The following is a 17,478-nucleotide window of genomic DNA, read 5'->3' as shown; positions in this document are numbered from 1 at the left end:
TGACCTAGCATGCATTTAAACTTTGTTATGAAAAACTGTGCTCGTTAAAACGAATATCAATTTTATACTATTTTAGAAATAGAAGTAAATGGTCAATTTAGATTTCTATTTATTTGTGACCCTGTATACATTTTCTGTTGTCTTTTCTGGTTTGACAAACCTGATAATAAACTTGATGTGCATATATTTCACATTTTTAAAATGGACTGTAATGTTTTATTACAAATAAAAATTAACACAACTGATATCGAGGTACATGGTGAAGTTCATAAATGACACACATGTGTATATTTGCCTACAAGGGGAACACTTTTGCACCTAAACAACCTAAAAGCTACAAGAAAAGACATGTAACAAGATTTTGAATTTCTCAAGCTCTGATCAGCACATATTCGGTCATATCCAAGTTGAAGCCCTTTATCTACTTTCCTTTATCTACAGGAAGAAAATTTTAAGGTGTATACCCACCATTTTTTTCAAAACTAAATTTTGCTGTTTAGTATCTTTTAGAATGCTTTGCAGTTTATGTCCGGCACACATTAGCGCTCATGTAAACTCCTGCAAAACCCATTGTTGTATTTAATTATTATAGCATCGAAAGACTAATGAAAAAAAAAAGATGATATAAAATGTATATAAGAAGAATATATTTAAAATCTTCCCATTGTAGCTTAAAAATCGTCACATTTTAATCTGAAATGATGAGAAAAGAACTTTTCAAAGCTTAAAAACTTCCATATTCTGTTTCAAAAAATGACAAGAAAACGTTCTGTGAAAGCTATAAGATAATTTTTTATAAATGCAATTTACTTGCAGTAATGAAAGCAGTTGTCATGAAATAAAGAATTTGCATTAATTTATTTAAAAAAATAATATAAATTTCAAAAGCCCTTGTGGTTGTTAACTCTTTTAAACAATAGCTTGCATGTTTACAGAAAACAAAAGGCTTTATCGGATCTTATTGCTATGCTCACGGCTGATGATAACAATAAAAAACAACTAAGGAAACAAAAAAATTTCAAAGGTTACTTTTGTAGACACAAAAAATTTGTGAAGTGGTTCATTTTTCTAGGCAGATTAAAAACACATCTGACTTTAAACACATTCTGTTGCAGGATGTTACATCCCAGTTTAAAATTAGGTCATACCAGTTTAAAATCTGGTTTTAAAATAGGATGACCTAATTAAAAATAAAAACAGAAAAGAAAACACTGCAAGCCAATGCAGATAGTTTTTCTAATTTTTTTTTTTTTTCAAAGAATTATCAAACGATTATTTTTTTCATGAAATGAATGAACATAATAATAACTTCTATTGTTTGGATCAATTTGGATCAAAGTATTCAAACAAAGCATTGAAAATAAATGGGAAGATTTTGGTTAACCTTGCAAAGAGTTAGTGTTTACATCATACTTGTAGTCGCATTATACTGCTTTAAAATCCAATCTAGTTAATTCAATCTTCTGAAGCCAAAAATATTTGAATGAGCTAAGAACTTTCAAGAAACTTGACATAGTGCAAAAAATTGTTTAAAGTTGATATAATTAAAATTTTAAGGAATATGTAAGGGAAGTGAGCATGATTTTTTAAATCACGATATTTTCTTAAATTAATTTGATACATTTAAATATGAATATTTGGAAAGATCTCGGCATTTTCTATAGGTTGAAATAAGTTTTTTGTAATGAAATGAAAAATGGAAGGATTTAAAAGGTGGAGAAAATTTGACCACCTCCTTTACGTTCGAAGTTTCTTTTACAAAACCACTGAATTTTTCCCATCTTTTTCGATTACCTTATTCAGAAGGGATGTGTCTAAAATGGTTTTTCAATTTGCCTTTTTTTGAAATTCAAACATTGTTTATTAATAAATAAACATACTTTCAGATATAATTTTAGAATAAAAATTTAACTATTAAAAATCTGTTTTACCCATAATCAAAGAAAAATTTTCTTTAAAAAAAATTTTTACCTTACAGTAACCTGAAGAATCCTCAATTTAAAAATTAGGAGTTTGGTTTCTTATTAAAAATGTGAATTCTGTGCCCTGTTTACTAATGGGACATATGGCTTAGAAATGAACACCCTAGTCAAAGAGTTTTTACACAGTTGTGTCCTGTTTATAAGCAGGGTGTGCAGATTATGAACAGATTGGCTCCACTGACCTGCTTTTAAATATATTTTGTCCCATTTATAAACAGGTCAAAGAAGCTTTACAAATCATGCCATGGCATATGGAACAACTTTAGAATTTTTTGTTTTAAATTGCTATTATAACATTTCGATTTTTTCATGGCTTTTACACTTTGGTGTCTTTATGGCTTGGTGTGGCTACCACGGCACAGATAGATAGATAGATGTGCATATTTTACATGGCTAGGCTCGCTAATATCGAGGGATATACCCTGTCTATTATTTCCAGGAGGGGCCATGGCTTAGATGAAGAGTCCTAGAGTATTTAATGCTTGTTTTGAGCTACGCAGACCCAATTAGGGACCGCACTCTACTAGACAACTCCTGGCAATATCCAACGGCCCACACATGGAGCCATCTCCCCAATTACCCTCACATGGCTTGGGTTAACCCAGGGCTATGGTAACATTCACTCGCCCATGTTGAATCGCCGTCAAGAGGAATCGAACCCCGGTCTCCTGCACAAAGTACGAGAGCTATAACCACTAATCTACAGCGCCGGCACAATCTAATCTACGGTAAAATGTTAAATGACTTGCCGAAAGCTTTATTTACATTTTTTTAACAGGCAAAAAGTTTTTTAACCAATCAGGTCTTCTAAAAAGAATTATTAACCAATTGAATTGCTTTATTTTGCCTGCCAAAAAAAAAATTTAAGATAGCAAGTCATCTATTCTAAATTCAAGTCCACTGCATTGAGCTGCTAAGCACACATAGACATGCATAATTCCTCAACTCAAAAAGAACCATTCCGGAAGAGTTCTATAAGAAAAAAGCCTGGCTAATTCAGCGCATATGTTGTTCAAACACCACAATCATAGTCCACAGACTATAATAGACCATGCTAAATTATAATTTTAGGTAGCAACCAAACATGTCAAAGATAAGCACCAGCTAGCTAGCTAGCAGATAGTTCCACAAGCAAGCAGGCACTCGCACACCCAGAAAACTCTGAAATGCGACCCCGTTCTGGAGTGAGGGACTTTAAATTCGCAAAGGCGATTACAGACAGCTAAATAGTTGAATAAATGTTTATTTATTTTTAGTTTATAGAACTTACAACATATAGTTCTTTTTTAAAACTTATTCTTATATAATTAAAGTAGTGAAAAGGGATAACAAAGTTTGTCTATTTTTTAAAAAATAGTATTTTTCTTTTAGCTTAGTCTTTTTTGCAAAATATTCACGTGGGGTTTCTAAAATCCATAAACGGAGTTCGTTTAACGGTAAAACCTGAAAATCGAAAGCGAAAGATTCGCACATATTATTTTAAGCACTGTTGCCAAAGGTTTGTTTTATTTTGTGTTTTCTTATTTGATCATATTATGCCAATGTAGAAAATTCTTTGAAGCGAGCCTAATTTTCCTAAATGTGCTCATAAATGATTCCTTTTCCTTAATGTTTAGATAATGCCAAATCAAGACGACGTCACGAAACTTGCAATTACAGTAGCCAGTTCGTTCGCACTAGCATTTGTAATCTATAACATTGTGTTGTCTTTTCGAGAATCTGGATTGTACTCTCCTGATCTTCGTAGAAAAAGAAAAAAATCAACATCACAAGGTTTGTGCATACAGTAGGCTAGCCAAATTCTTAGTTCCATTTCTTTTAATTAAACGTTTTCTGTGAGAGTTCGACCATGAAAAGTCTGTCTCTCCCCTCAACTGTAAAAAGTGATATGAGAACAAGCTTATGTGAATTTTTTACTAAAAATTTTGACCCTCAGCCCTTAAGATAATTCAATTGTACATGCGGTCCTGGCTCACCATCGTTTTACAATATCGGAAGAAAGGAGGTAAAAAACATGTTTTTATAAAAGTTTGTTGGAGAAGAAAGCGTTTTTTCTCATGTTTAACTTCCTTTGTATCAATTTCTTTCAAATTTTCAGGAAACGTTAATAATAATAAGATGCAACTTATGTGTACTTTTTATTTAAAACAAAACGCAGAAAGAAAAGTTTTCACAAAGAACGTGTTTTCTCCTTAATAAACTCTTATAAAAATGTGATGTTTACTTCCTCCGATCGCAAAATACCCTGCGATTGAGTGGTAGTTTTCCCGAATTTTTGTAAAGGTTTATTTGCCCAAATTATTCCCAAAATACAAAACATTACTTTCATTAATTTTGTTGACTCCCCCACAAAGAAACACCAACCTTTAAAGTGTAAAAAATTGTGTGACCTAGGTGTTTTCTCTACTGACTATGCTATCAATTTAATTCTATTCGATGCTACCCAAGTCCCACTCAATCCATTCTCTTTGCAGCACTTTGAAAGATAATATGCAGGGTTACTTATACTAATATATCTCACATATGCACCTATGTGTTTTTATAGAATTGTCTGATTTTATGAATCACATCAAGTAAAGATGCCAACAAACGTTCAACAAAGTTTGTTTGTAATACTATGACAATATTACTTTGTATCTACTACTATCTGTGAAATGTGAACAACTAAATGGAATGTAGATATTAACAACTATCTTTGCATGGTGATTATTTTGTTGAAACTGGTAGTTTATGCAGAATCCATGCAAGTTTCTCCTATCGGTTTGTAAAAACGTGCTTCCATGGAATTGATAAAAATTCTTAATCGGAAGACATGTCCTTAATTAAAAAATAATTTTGTACTTTAGTTTGGATATTTTGAAGTTAGACTGTTGGCCAAATTAGGAGAGGAATTCCTAACTTAACTTGACTATGCTTTTCAATTATGCTATGGAAAAATTTCAAAAACAAAAAAAATCACTGTTCATCATTTTCTTTTGACATTAGTAGTCAAATTGTTTGACAATTGAAGAATCTTTTGCATTTGTAACTAAAAGTGTTGAACAAAATAAAATTATTTGCGGAGCCTTATTTAGCCTGTCGCAGTATAATTTTCTAACAACAACCAATTTCCTCCTGTTGCCACCATTTTTGCTACTTTGTCGTTATCAATATTAGGAGAATAATAGATTAGGTGCAAAATATATTCAGAGTAATTTATTTATTTGCTTTAAATCAGTCTAATCGTTGACATGGTTGCTTTGTCCCTCTTCTCTGGGGAAAATACCATGGTTTATAAGGAATAAATATTTCTTTATAGCAGTTGACATACATAAAAAACGCTTTTGACTTTTTAACCTAATTTGACTAACTCAATGTTTTCCTTACTCAATTTCTAACTCAATCAAAAGTGTTTGATTTCATTAATTTTATCAAAATTATTCCAAATAGCCATTTTTTGTCTGTGTTTTACAAACCTCACACATTATTTGTAATCTTTGGGTAGCATGGAGACAGAAAAAATATGATCTTTTAAAAGCTATTAATCTGGAATTTATTGCTCCCAATGAAAACACAAACTTAAGAGTAGGAAAATTTATTTTGATTTTCATAAATTAAACTGAGATTAATTTAGTGGTATTAGGTGAGGATGCTAGGCTGGAGAGAAGGTACTCCATCATGCATGGTCCGAATTCACTTTTCTCCACTACACCTGGAGCCCTTCTCCTAGTAGTGTTCTCTATATTAACTCATTCACTCACTCACGTCCAGAGCACTTTTCTTGTGGTTCTATTACCCATACCACAAACCTCACAGCAGCCCACCTTTTATGAGCTCTAACTTCTTTTGTATTTCCAAGCTAATGCTCTGCTGACTGTCTGTGACGTGCCTAGCATCCCACTGTATTTCGTCAGTAGCCTGTCCTGCATGCACCCAATAGTCTTCCAGGGATACATGCACATCTCTACAACTTGTGGCCATAAAGTAGCTAAGAAATGTCTATATGTGTGGATAAGGCATGTGTGTGTCACTGTCATATAACTTCCTGTAATGTAGTGGGTATATTTGTGGCTAACAGTTCTGGCAACCATGGATTGAGTCCTACTTACTGCAAGGTATGTTAGCAATGCACGATGCAGCACTGCTCCAATTACATGATAAAAATATAAAAAATAATTTTTTTCAACTTATTTTCCTCATTTCGGTTCAGTTGCCTTAGACCCACTTAAAGCAGCTGTTTTAAGGTTTCATATTGCGTTAATTTGTTGAGTAAGGATATTTCTATTTTTGATTTTGTAGATGCTTTGGTGCATTTGTTAAGAGCTTTAGATGAGGATGAAATTGACAAATCAAGTTTGGTCTACATTTTAAGTAGATTAGTTGACCTTGCTGCTTTTTCTGAAGTCCAGGTGTGTACAGTGTTCTTACCTTAATCATTTATTTAACCACTTGTATTTGGGGAAAAACTCTATATTAAATAACATCAAGAGAATGTTCCAGTTTGCAAAATGCAAGCTGGCATGAATAATAATTGCTGAGGGAAAAATGATTGAAAAGTCTTATATAATTATATCATGCTAGCTAGTGAAGGTAAAATGTAAGGCAGCTTCTTAATTAACACAGCTGTGACCAAAGAAGTAATTTTAATAGATAATTTAATTTAATTTTTTTCTAGGAGAAAATAAACCAATTAGGCTATCTACAGAAAATTTCCAACACTTTGAATTATCCTGACCAGGATGTGAAAATTCAAGCTTCTCTTCTCATAAACAATCTTTCTTTAAATGAAAAGAACCAAGCCACTCTAAAGGTGACAATTTTATGTATTATTTTTTTAAGCCTTATAATGCTTTCAACCATGCAATCTCTCGAGTATAAACAAGTGTTATGTTATTACCAACAAATTAAAATTGAGAATACTTGTTCTAAACCTGTCGTGCAATTCACAAGAACGTTGCCATCAGAAAATTCACGGTAATTTGCCTGTCACTACTCACTACTACCTCCTTTCGCTCACAGACAGACAACAAAATTTAAATTTACATAGCAGAAAGATTAAGCATAGGTAATGAAGATCTAAAATAATAGTTGCTCTACGAAGTTTCTTGTATTTTTGTTATAATATTTTTATTTTTTATTTTTTATTAAACGAATATTTATACTGGATATACATGTCAACTAAAAGCTGTTATAAATATGTGTCCAGTTAAAATATATAAAAAGACATTAAAATATAAATATATATACATAAATAATAAAAAAAGATTGAAAGCAGAAACACTGGGAAACCAATTTGAAAGACTGGCTAAAAGTATAGCTTTTTTATGCAAGATTAAAGTAGCCACACAATGCAAGGCCTATTTTTTACAGATTGTGTGTTTAATGTTTAAAGTCATAAATGATGACAAGATTTAACGAGTCACCCAGAATATATTAATGGTTTAAATTTTATATATATTTTTTTAAAATAAGCTTTAAAAAGGTGTAAAGCAGGAAGTAAGTCAGGCAGTGTGATGTTTTTTGAATAAGTAAGTCTATTCTTGAAGAAGATATATATGCTGACAAGAATATTATGTATATTCGAACGTTTTAGGAATGCATACCAGTGTTGGTCAGTATCATCAAAAGCAATGTGATGAATGAATCTTCTGTGTCGCTGTTTGCAGCTGTATTAAATGCACTCACAAACTTGACAACGTTAAATGATAGTCACCAGGATATTCTTAAACATATCCATGTATTATGTGAGTTGCTGCAAGAATGCGATGTTGTACAAATTAAGGTATACAGACTTAACCTTCCATCAATATGGCTTACTTTCCAATACTGTTTGTGAAAAGCACATGTCCTATAAGCAGCATCACTGTTTTAAATATTTTATTGTTCTGGAAAAGTACCTTTTATTTACAAGAAGTGTACATTCTCAGCATTATCTTAGCCTTCATATGAAAACATAAATTAAAACAGTACAAACACTCTTAACTAAAACAGGTAGCAACCGGACATATTTTTTTTCCTTTGTAGCAATTTCCACCATGATGACAACATTTTGTTTGCTTGTTTGGGTTTTTTTGTTTACATTTGCCACACTAATTTGTTTTAATTTAATGGAAATGTGTATTAATAAAGTTCTACCTGAGATCAGTACACTGTTTTGTTTTTTTGTTTTGTTTTTGTTGTCCAGGTACAAGTTTTAAAAGTGTTGGTAAATCTGTCCACAAATGATAAACTATGTGAAAACATGCTGGAACTAGACGCACAGGTATAAATATTTTAATTTGTTCGTTTTAAGTACAGGCAGTAACTGTATCCATGTATCCATTTTAATTTTACAGCTTTTCTGGAAACATGCAGCTTCTAACGAGCATGTTGTAGCCATGTAAATTTGCCATCTCCATATTATATTTTAAGTCGTAATTTCTAATGTAAACAAAAACTCCAACTTTACATATGTTGAGGAGCAAAGTTTCTCTTGTCTTTTTCCTTAAAGCTTTTAGAAATATTGAACCATCATTTTTAAGCTTAGTTGGAAACAACACCACTTTACTATTATTAATAGTAAGTGAAAAATTTATTTTTCAACTGTTGGAAATTTTGAAAGTTTTGCTTACGCACTCCAGACAGATTTATTAAAACAGACTCAATATCAAAGAGCACTCCCATAATTAAATATAAACACTGTTTTTTTCTAATATATTACAAACTTTGTTGTGTTCACTTGTCAATGATTACAATAAAATATACGGAATATATGTTTCTTGAACTTTTATGAACGGTGACATGGGTTAACATAATAAGGACATTACATATATTGCAACTAGTGCAAATTGACCAGCTACACTCAGTTGGCAATCAAAAAAAAAGAGTCAAAGACAGTTATTTGCATATTATGTCTAAATTAAATCAATGGTATCTCTAAACTGAGACGTTATATGGCTTTGACTAGACTATAATGCTTTTCGTGATTTTCTTAATATTCAAAAACCCTGTGTTGCTCTCAACATCACTTTCCAGTATTATGAAAATTAATTCGTTAATTCCATGACATAGTCAAGAGTGTTCTAATATACATTTGGAGTGTTCAACGCGTTGGTAGGTAAGCAGCTAAAATTATAGCTAAGAGGAATGTGGAATGTTTGACTAAAAGGAATTTTAGTCAAACAATGTCAAAACTTTTAGGAAAATAAAGGTTACTATTGAGTGGACACCCTAAATTAACAAGTAACACAGAAAAAGGACAATTAAGTTTATATGACATATATTACTGAAAAGATTAAAATATGAAATAAAAACTAAGCTTGTATTTCAAAAACTTTAGTTTTATATTTTGTGCATTTTTTATTGCAGACGGGTGAAGTTTTACACTAACGTGGATGTCCCACACCGTTGTAATATTGACTCTGAGCAAATGTACACTTTGTGCAACATGTCTTACGGATATTTTTAGACAGCAGAAATATTTTTAAAGAAGATATTTCCAAAAATTATTATCCGTGCATGTGGGATAGTAAAAGTATATTCTTATATCCAGACCATTTAGTAGAATTGTTTCTAACTACGTTATTCTCATTTGTGTGTCAGTTATTGCATTCTGTTGAGCCGTTCATTTCGCCAGAAGTGGAAGAAAAATTTCTGCTACGAGCTGTAAGTTGTTGTGCGAATGTGTTGACTTCTTTACACAGACGTTGGCAGTATGGAAAACAGCCATGCGTTGCAACACCAGAGGTCTGTTTATTTGTTTGTTTGTTTGTTTGTTTGTTTGTTTGTTTTATTGATTGATTGTTGTTTGCCTTCCTGCCTGCTTATCTTGGTTTTCCACGGTCTAACAACCAGTACAAAACGAGACCGGTAAATGTGATTGTACACTGTTTTCTGCAGAAGTTATACACTGTCCAAAAAATGAAAAAGGTTTTTCTGGTTTTAGTTAACCAAGTTAAGCAACTATTTTTAAAATTTAACTTTCATAATTTATTTGATAATAATTTTTTTTCACCAAATGCTAAAAGTTGCCTGAATTCTCTTACTTGCTTTTTACGACCCAACTATTCCCGTATGCTTATCTAATGCTTAAAATGAATTTAGCATATAAGCCTTTGTAATTGAACTCTTTTAGTTCGTGAACGAGAAACTTCGAGAGAATTTGGTTCGCTTGACGTCTCACGAATCGCAAGACATTCGCTTACAAGCGGGAAGATCTTTATTAGCTTTAAGAACACCTGTTCAAGGGAAACTGGAAAACAGTTTGGATGAAATTGACATATTAGAAGTTCTAAAAATATAATATTTAATTACTTTTTAAGTTTTAATTTTAGCGTTCGAAAATATTTTTAACTGCGAGAATTTTTGTTTGAAATAACCGAGGCAAACCGATTTTGATGTACCTGTGATGTGGTTCCCAGGCTGTTTATTTAAAACCGATCTGTTCCGACCAGTAAAAAAATTGCTCAGGCGGAAATAACCGACGTAAAGTTTGAATGATCATGGAAACGAGGACTAGGTTGCTATATGTTTTTGAATATTCTATTTAACACTAGTGTTTATACTTTTTTCGTTATATTTATATATGTTCCTGTACAATTCAAAATATTGGATCTATTTTAAAATTGGTATTGTTTTTTTTTAACTTATCCTATAAAAGAATGAATTGGGTAGAGATGTGAAATCATTAAAGCGAAAATAACTCATTTGTTTGTTTGTTTTTGTATTTTTTGTTTTTAAATTTTCACAGTGCAAATAAATAGTATTGCACTGAAGGTAAGTAATTCCCACCGCAGAGCTGTTCTACATATAGGATCTACTTAGAACCGCGTGAAATGAAGACGTTATCGAAACCGAAATGAAATTTACTAAATGCTTTTTTGAACTGTTTTACGCAGGGTGTTTTATTTAATGAAGAAGTCCTTTTTTTTCGAGTGTCAAGCGAAAAGTTTCACTGGCTTTTTCATTCGTAGATAATTCACTTTATACATCATTATACAATTTCCAGACCTAGCACCTGAAGCCAAATTTCCACATGCGAGAATACATTTTCTGAAAAGGTAATTCGCAACACTTATATCTTCCTCTTTCCGTACCGAGTGAAAGTTGACTTGAATGTAAATTTTACTTTCAGAAGGTAACAACAAATGTGCAAAAATAACCAATGGATAATTTGAGTGGAAATTAAAATTGATTGATTTAAGCTACGTTCTGTTCTTTCGATCGAGGCAAAAATATGGATATTTAGATGGTGACGGTATACCTTTTCTGATTTAATCGGAACCAATGAATAGTTAACAAGCCGGCTGAGGACCATCTTAGGGACGGACTTAGAAGAGGGTGACGCTGTTGAAGTTTTTTTATTGAATTTCCGCGCCCGAAGGCGTAGGAAATTCTTTAAAACCGTCGTTTTTTTCTTTCGGAGCATTTTTTGAGAAAAAATCGACCCTGGAATTTCACGTTCATCTGAGAGGAGGAGAGTATTGAACTGACTAACTAACCCTGTCCCAAATGGTCAATTGAACGTCACAGATTAAAACTTCGTACCCAAGCTCCCTAAGTACTGGGAAATCATCTAAATGATTGTTTCAGGCCAAAATTGGACAAAGTTTGGCATACTTAACAAAAAAGATATGCTGAACATAATGGTGACATCATAATTTTGATTTTTGTCACCTAAATGTCATTTTAGGCCAAAATTTGTTCAAAAATTAAAACTACTTTATTTTCAACAAAATTTGGCACAGTTAACAAAAAAAGTATGCTGAACATGATAATGACATCAAAATTTTGATTTCTTGTTACCTAAATGTCATTTTAAGCGAAAATTGGTCTAAAAATTAAAACTACTTTATTTTTGACAAGAATTGGCACAGTTAACAAAAAAAGTATGCTGAACCCTGATGGTGACATCAAAATTTTGGTTTTTAGTCACCTAAATGTCATTTTAGGCCAAAATTTGTTCAAAAATTAAAACTACTTTTTTTTCAACAAGATTTGGCACAGTTAACAAAAAAAGTATGCTGAACATGATAATGACATCAAAATTTCGATTTCTTGTTACCTAAATGTCATTTTAGGCGAAAATTGGTCTAAAAATTAAAACTACTTTATTTTTGACAAGAATTGGCACAGTTAACAAAAAAAGTATGCTGAACCCTGATGGTGACATCAAAATTTTGGTTTTTTGTCACCTTAAATTTCATTTTAGGCCAGTATTGGTGCAAAAATTAAAACTACTTTATTTTCAACAAAATTTGGCACAGTAAACAAACAAAGTATGCTGAACATGATGGTGACATCAAAATTTTGATTTCTTGTTACCTAAATGTCATTTTAGGCGAAAATTGGTCCAAAAATTAAAACTACTTTATTTTCAACAAAATTTGGCACAGTTAACAAATAAAGTATACTGAACATGATGGTGACATCAAAATTTTGATTTCTTGTTACCTAAATGTCATTTTAGGCGAAAATTGGTCCAAAAATTAAAACTACTTTATTTTTGACAAGAATTGACACAGTTAACAAAAAAAAGTATGCTGAACATGATGGTGACATCAAAATTTTGGTTTTTCGTCACCTAAATGTCATTTTAGGCCAAAATTTGTTCAAAAATTAAAACTACTTTATTTTCAACAAAATTTGGCACAGTTAACAAAAAAAGTATGCTGAACATGATGGTGACATCAAAATTTTGGTTTTTTGTCACCTTAAATTTCATTTTAGGCCAGTATTGGTGCAAAAATTAAAACTACTTTATTTTCAACAAAATTTGGCACAGTAAACAAACAAAGTATGCTGAACATGATGGTGACATCAAAATTTTGATTTCTTGTTACCTAAATGTCATTTTAGGCGAAAATTGGTCCAAAAATTAAAACTACTTTATTTTTGACAAGAATTGACACAGTTAACAAAAAAAAGTATGCTGAACATGATGGTGACATCAAAATTTTGGTTTTTCGTCACCTAAATGTCATTTTAGGCCAAAATTTGTTCAAAAATTAAAACTACTTTATTTTCGACAAAAATTGGCACAGTTAATAAAGAAAGTATGCTGGAAATGTTGGTCACATCAAATTTTTGATTTTTTGTCAACTAAATGCCGTTTAAGACCATAAACGTCTCAACCGCAAGACTTTCAACCATGAATGATAGGCTGTATTTTTTGTTAGCAATTTCTTTTAAAATTATGAGTGTGAGTTTATTATGAAACATTGCGTTTTGTTTGCGGTTGTTATAACATATAATGTCACTTGTGTCCTTTATCTTCAGAGCTTCATGCACCAAAACTCTTCGAATGGTTGGCACGATAACACAACGAATATTTTGGTACCGAGCGGAAATTCTTAGAGCCCCCAGGGCTTCTTGTTTAAATTACTTTTGCCCTGGTGGTATATTTCTTTTTTGGCGCAACCTCCCGTCCCCCTCCACAGTTTATCCGGGTTTTAAAAGACCTAGAAACGAGGTTGGGCCAAAGACTGCGTGTGTCGTTACGCGATATACGTATTGTCTTGATTTTTTTACCCGTGTCATACAATACCTCTTATTTCTTTTTGAATGGTCGAGAAAAACGACGCTTTTAAGATGGCGCAGTGTTGCTCTTTCTTTTTTTTAATTTTAAATCGAGCTGACCGCCTTTGAAACGACACTACTGGAAGAATCAGTCAGGTCAGATGTTATTTCAAAGTAGATTTCAAGAAGCTTAACAACTAGTTAGCTAGGTCTATGAGATTTTGTTAAAACTTTAGAAAAGGTTGTGTAGCAGCATGGGGACAGGATCCCCTAGGTTTGCAAGCGAAAACCCTTTAGCTATATACAACGAGATTATTGCAGATTATGGTTAAATATATATAGCTACATTTTGTTGTAATGGACTAGAACGCTTTTGTTTACAATCGCATTTCTGTTAATTAAATTGATGACTGTATGCTATAAAGGATAGAGCTGTATGCAATTTTTCCCTTTATCAAAGGTCCACTAATGTCTGTTATATCCGACATGCTACGGCTTGTACGGTATCATATCTCCCACTCTGCTCATAGTCATGGGGTGAGATCACAGTACAACAATGTCCTAAATACTGCTACTATATAGCTATAGCTAGGTACAAGCCTTGTCCAGGATTTGAACCTGCATCTCTCATTTGCAAAAGTGTCATAGCCATTAGACCAACAGGGTATGGAACACAAATATAATTTTAAAGTTGCTCATTGTAGCCAGAAACAGTAAAATCTAATTTAATAAATATCAAAATTCAGTTTTTTTATACAAATGTCTCCCATTTGCAAACCCAACCCAATGTGGTCACACCTTATCCTCATCAGCCAGGAAATTTGTTTCTGTGAGTACTCCAATATTAACCACAACAGCAAAAAACTAATATAAAAATTGTAACCAATTGTAATCAAACTTTGTACTTTCTTCACACAAAGTATGGAGACTTTTTACTTACAAATTTTTATCTTAAATCAAACAGCTAAACTTTAGAATATCCCCTTAAAATAGTAAATTAAATTCAATACAACCAACGACCAACTTTTGTAAAATCATTAATCAAAACAACGCTATATGCAACGTCTTCAACACTATCACGTTAGCGCCTCTGTGTCTTTTAATTCATTGCTTCCGGCAATGCCACGACATCGTATCCGATGTTGAAAATAACGACTGTTTATTAAAACAGTCATTCTTGTAACAAATGGCTTCACGTATCTATTGCCCAAATCTTTTATAATGTATTCTTCAAAATCAATTATTATCTCACAACCTGAAAAAGTTTGGGCTGAATTAAACTCAAGATTTATTAATCATGACGTCAAGTATGAAAAGGTGCTATCTGAACAATTGTTTACATATATAGAAAGAAGGCAACAGCTGCAGGTACAAACATTGGATGTGTTCTTTCTTCCGTAATAACTACAGCTAATTATTTGACCGCTAAAATTCAAGGTTCGATTGAAATAGAAATGGTTATAGCATTAACCATAACACATTTTTCTTGTTTGTTGGACAGCCGTCTACAGGAAAGTAAGATGGCGGTTAATCAACCATTAAAGGCTATGCAAGAAGATGTAGACATTATATCTATCACCACCACATCTGGCTTGAAAAAGTGCCAATGTACAAGAAAATGTGCATACATTGTAAATGCCGAAATACAGGAGTACTTGTACAAAATATTGAAAAAAAAACGATGAGAATTACACTGGGGATATGGAGATTCTGTCGAAGATTTTTAGTGGAGAAATTGTGTCTTATCAATTCAGTACTGAAAATAAGAGATATATACCTGAAAATTGCGCATTATGCATATTAGGTAATTATTTTTTTATTTATTCTTTTCTCTTTTCTCCTTATGCAACGCATACTGTAAATGACGGATCAAGCGTGTTAAAAGGCGAAATATGTGACTAACCTGATAATCGTTGTAGCTCTGACTTGGGTTTAACACAACAATCATTAAACACAACAGCAACACAACAGCAACGCAACGTTGTACCAATGTATCAGATCTGCACCAAACAGAACAAAAACCCAATCCAACACTATTGTAATTAGTTATACTGTCTAAACACGAACAGTAAGTTAACAATCTTCCCCACCTTTCTTCAATCTTTATGTGCACTATTTACACATCACCAACTTGAAATTAATGCAGCCCACCACGCTGAAGGGTTCTCAATAGTCCCTCCAGATGCTCCTCTTTTCGTCAGACAATTTGCAATTTGTTTCTTGCTATCAATCCACTTTACATCTGTTATTTATCCTCTGTCAATCATTTCTTTAAGTATAGACAAATCTATCCGTAGTCGCTTATCCACAACAGATTTGATCGAATGAACTGCTTCAAATAGTTGTCGACTGTCTGTGTAACATATAATGGAATTTAAAACATTACGACCACAGTCAGTAAATTTGATAACCAGAATGCTGCTTCTGCAGCTTCAACTTGAATCAGAGTTTCTGCAGCCATTGTACTCTTTACTACTCAGGCGCTTTGACTGCCACATAATGGGGGATAGATTTCCACAGTCGTCTTTCAGAAATATTATATATCCGCCTTGAGATCCTCCGTTTCTAAGGTTTGCAAAGGATGCGTCATTGTAGACTTCAAGAGTCAAATTTTTCATAGTACCTTTGAACTGTAAAATAACATTTTCGTTTTTGGCTTTTCCCAGAACTTTGTTGCCTTTCAATAAATCATCTATTGTGGCTTCCTTTACTGATGCTCCTAATTCACAGACTTCAAACATGATATTGGGTCTGGTCTGTCCACTTAACCAGCACAGCCGTCCTATTAAAGCTCTGAATTCCCTGATCTCATTTTCATTCAGTGGATAATTCTTCTTCCCCTGTCTTTCTTTTTCTATTTCAATAGGTTCAATTTCCTCAACATATGCATTTTGGTTGATTTAAATGGTAAAATCACTGTGCTGGTTTAAGCTTAATCCAAGATAACGAAAAACAGTTAAACATTCAGATTCAACAAGAAACACTCTCCGTAAAGGTTATAACATTTTCGATGAAATCCTCATTCCCGCCCCAACAAAAATCATCAACATGTGTGGCCATTACTCCTGATAATTGTTTACCATGATGCCAGTAAAATATTGCAGGATCACTCTTGCTCACCGAGACATTAAGATTTATGAGCTCTTCTTTTACACGCAAATACCAACAGCGAGAAGCATCCACCAAACCATAAATGCATTTCTTAAGCTTCCACAAAGAATTTCCATTATCAGCTTCTTTTGGAGGTTTTAGGTAAACATTTCTTTCAATTTCCTTTCCTTGTAAAAATGCAGATTTGATGTCAATAGAAGTGCACCTCCAATTATTGTAAGCAATGAGGGTGAGTATCAAACGCAAGCTTTCCTTCGAGCAAGTTGGGGAGTCTTTTAAAATGTCATTATCTATCTCCTCGAAGCCCCGTGCAACTAATCTGGCTTTCATTTTTTTCTTCCCATTCAGTATTTTCTCAGTCACGACCCATCTCACAGACAATGCCTTTTGTCCATGGTTTTCAACATTTTCATAAACCTTGTTCTTTTTCCATTTTTCCAATTCGTCAATTTTAGCATTCAAGACGTCTGAATCTGCAAATTTTACTTGCGAAAGAAGTACCTCTTCTGTGTTTATTGGCTGCCAACTTTCAATTTCCTCTCAATCAACACATGACAATGAATTACTATCTACATCTTGTATATTCAAATAGGATTTATATTTTCGAGTTGCTTTACCACCTTTTGATATAATTTCCACATCTTTAACTGTATCACAGTCCTTGAACTTACACTTTACAAATGACTTAGCTTTGGGTTTAACGGAACCATCAAACCACTTTTGGTCTTGTGTGTCACTGTCTGTTACATCTAAGGAAAGTCGACTTATGCTACTGGTTAGATTATTTATATCATTAATTTCATCTGATGCACCTTTCTAATGGCATCCCTTCTTTCTGGTTCATCACTTTGGAAGTTCTGCAAATCAGCATCAGAATTTTCTTGTCTCTCCTTTCTAATGGCAACCCTTC

The 17,478-nt window shown here is 32.7% G+C and overlaps 1 protein-coding gene across 1 annotated transcript; it reads left to right on the top strand.

The window, feature by feature from the left end:
• The first annotated feature begins 3,334 nt into the window (after nucleotides 1-3,334).
• On the top strand, nucleotides 3,335-10,655 carry LOC130625424 (uncharacterized). Its single transcript, XM_057440518.1, has 8 exons — nucleotides 3,335-3,480; nucleotides 3,599-3,755; nucleotides 6,261-6,370; nucleotides 6,637-6,771; nucleotides 7,555-7,743; nucleotides 8,146-8,223; nucleotides 9,543-9,686; nucleotides 10,075-10,655. The coding sequence occupies exons 2-8, from the start codon at nucleotides 3,602-3,604 to the stop codon at nucleotides 10,240-10,242; spliced, it is 978 nt and encodes a 325-aa protein (XP_057296501.1). The 5' UTR covers nucleotides 3,335-3,480; nucleotides 3,599-3,601; the 3' UTR covers nucleotides 10,243-10,655.
• The last annotated feature ends 6,823 nt before the right edge of the window (nucleotides 10,656-17,478 follow it).

This window comes from Hydractinia symbiolongicarpus, chromosome 14 (assembly GCF_029227915.1).
Source record: "Hydractinia symbiolongicarpus strain clone_291-10 chromosome 14, HSymV2.1, whole genome shotgun sequence".
NCBI lineage: Eukaryota > Metazoa > Cnidaria > Hydrozoa > Anthoathecata > Hydractiniidae > Hydractinia > Hydractinia symbiolongicarpus.
This window is presented reverse-complemented; position numbering and strand designations above follow the sequence as displayed.

Excerpts from the sequence above, each read along its gene's own strand:
- LOC130625424 (XM_057440518.1), top strand. The coding sequence starts at position 3,602 with ATGCCAAATCAAGACGACGTCACGAAACTTGCAATTACAGTAGCCAGT. Across the intron at positions 6,772-7,554 it reads AGAACCAAGCCACTCTAAAG|GAATGCATACCAGTGTTGGT; the intron begins GTGACAATTTTA and ends CGAACGTTTTAG. Across the intron at positions 8,224-9,542 it reads TGCTGGAACTAGACGCACAG|TTATTGCATTCTGTTGAGCC; the intron begins GTATAAATATTT and ends TTTGTGTGTCAG.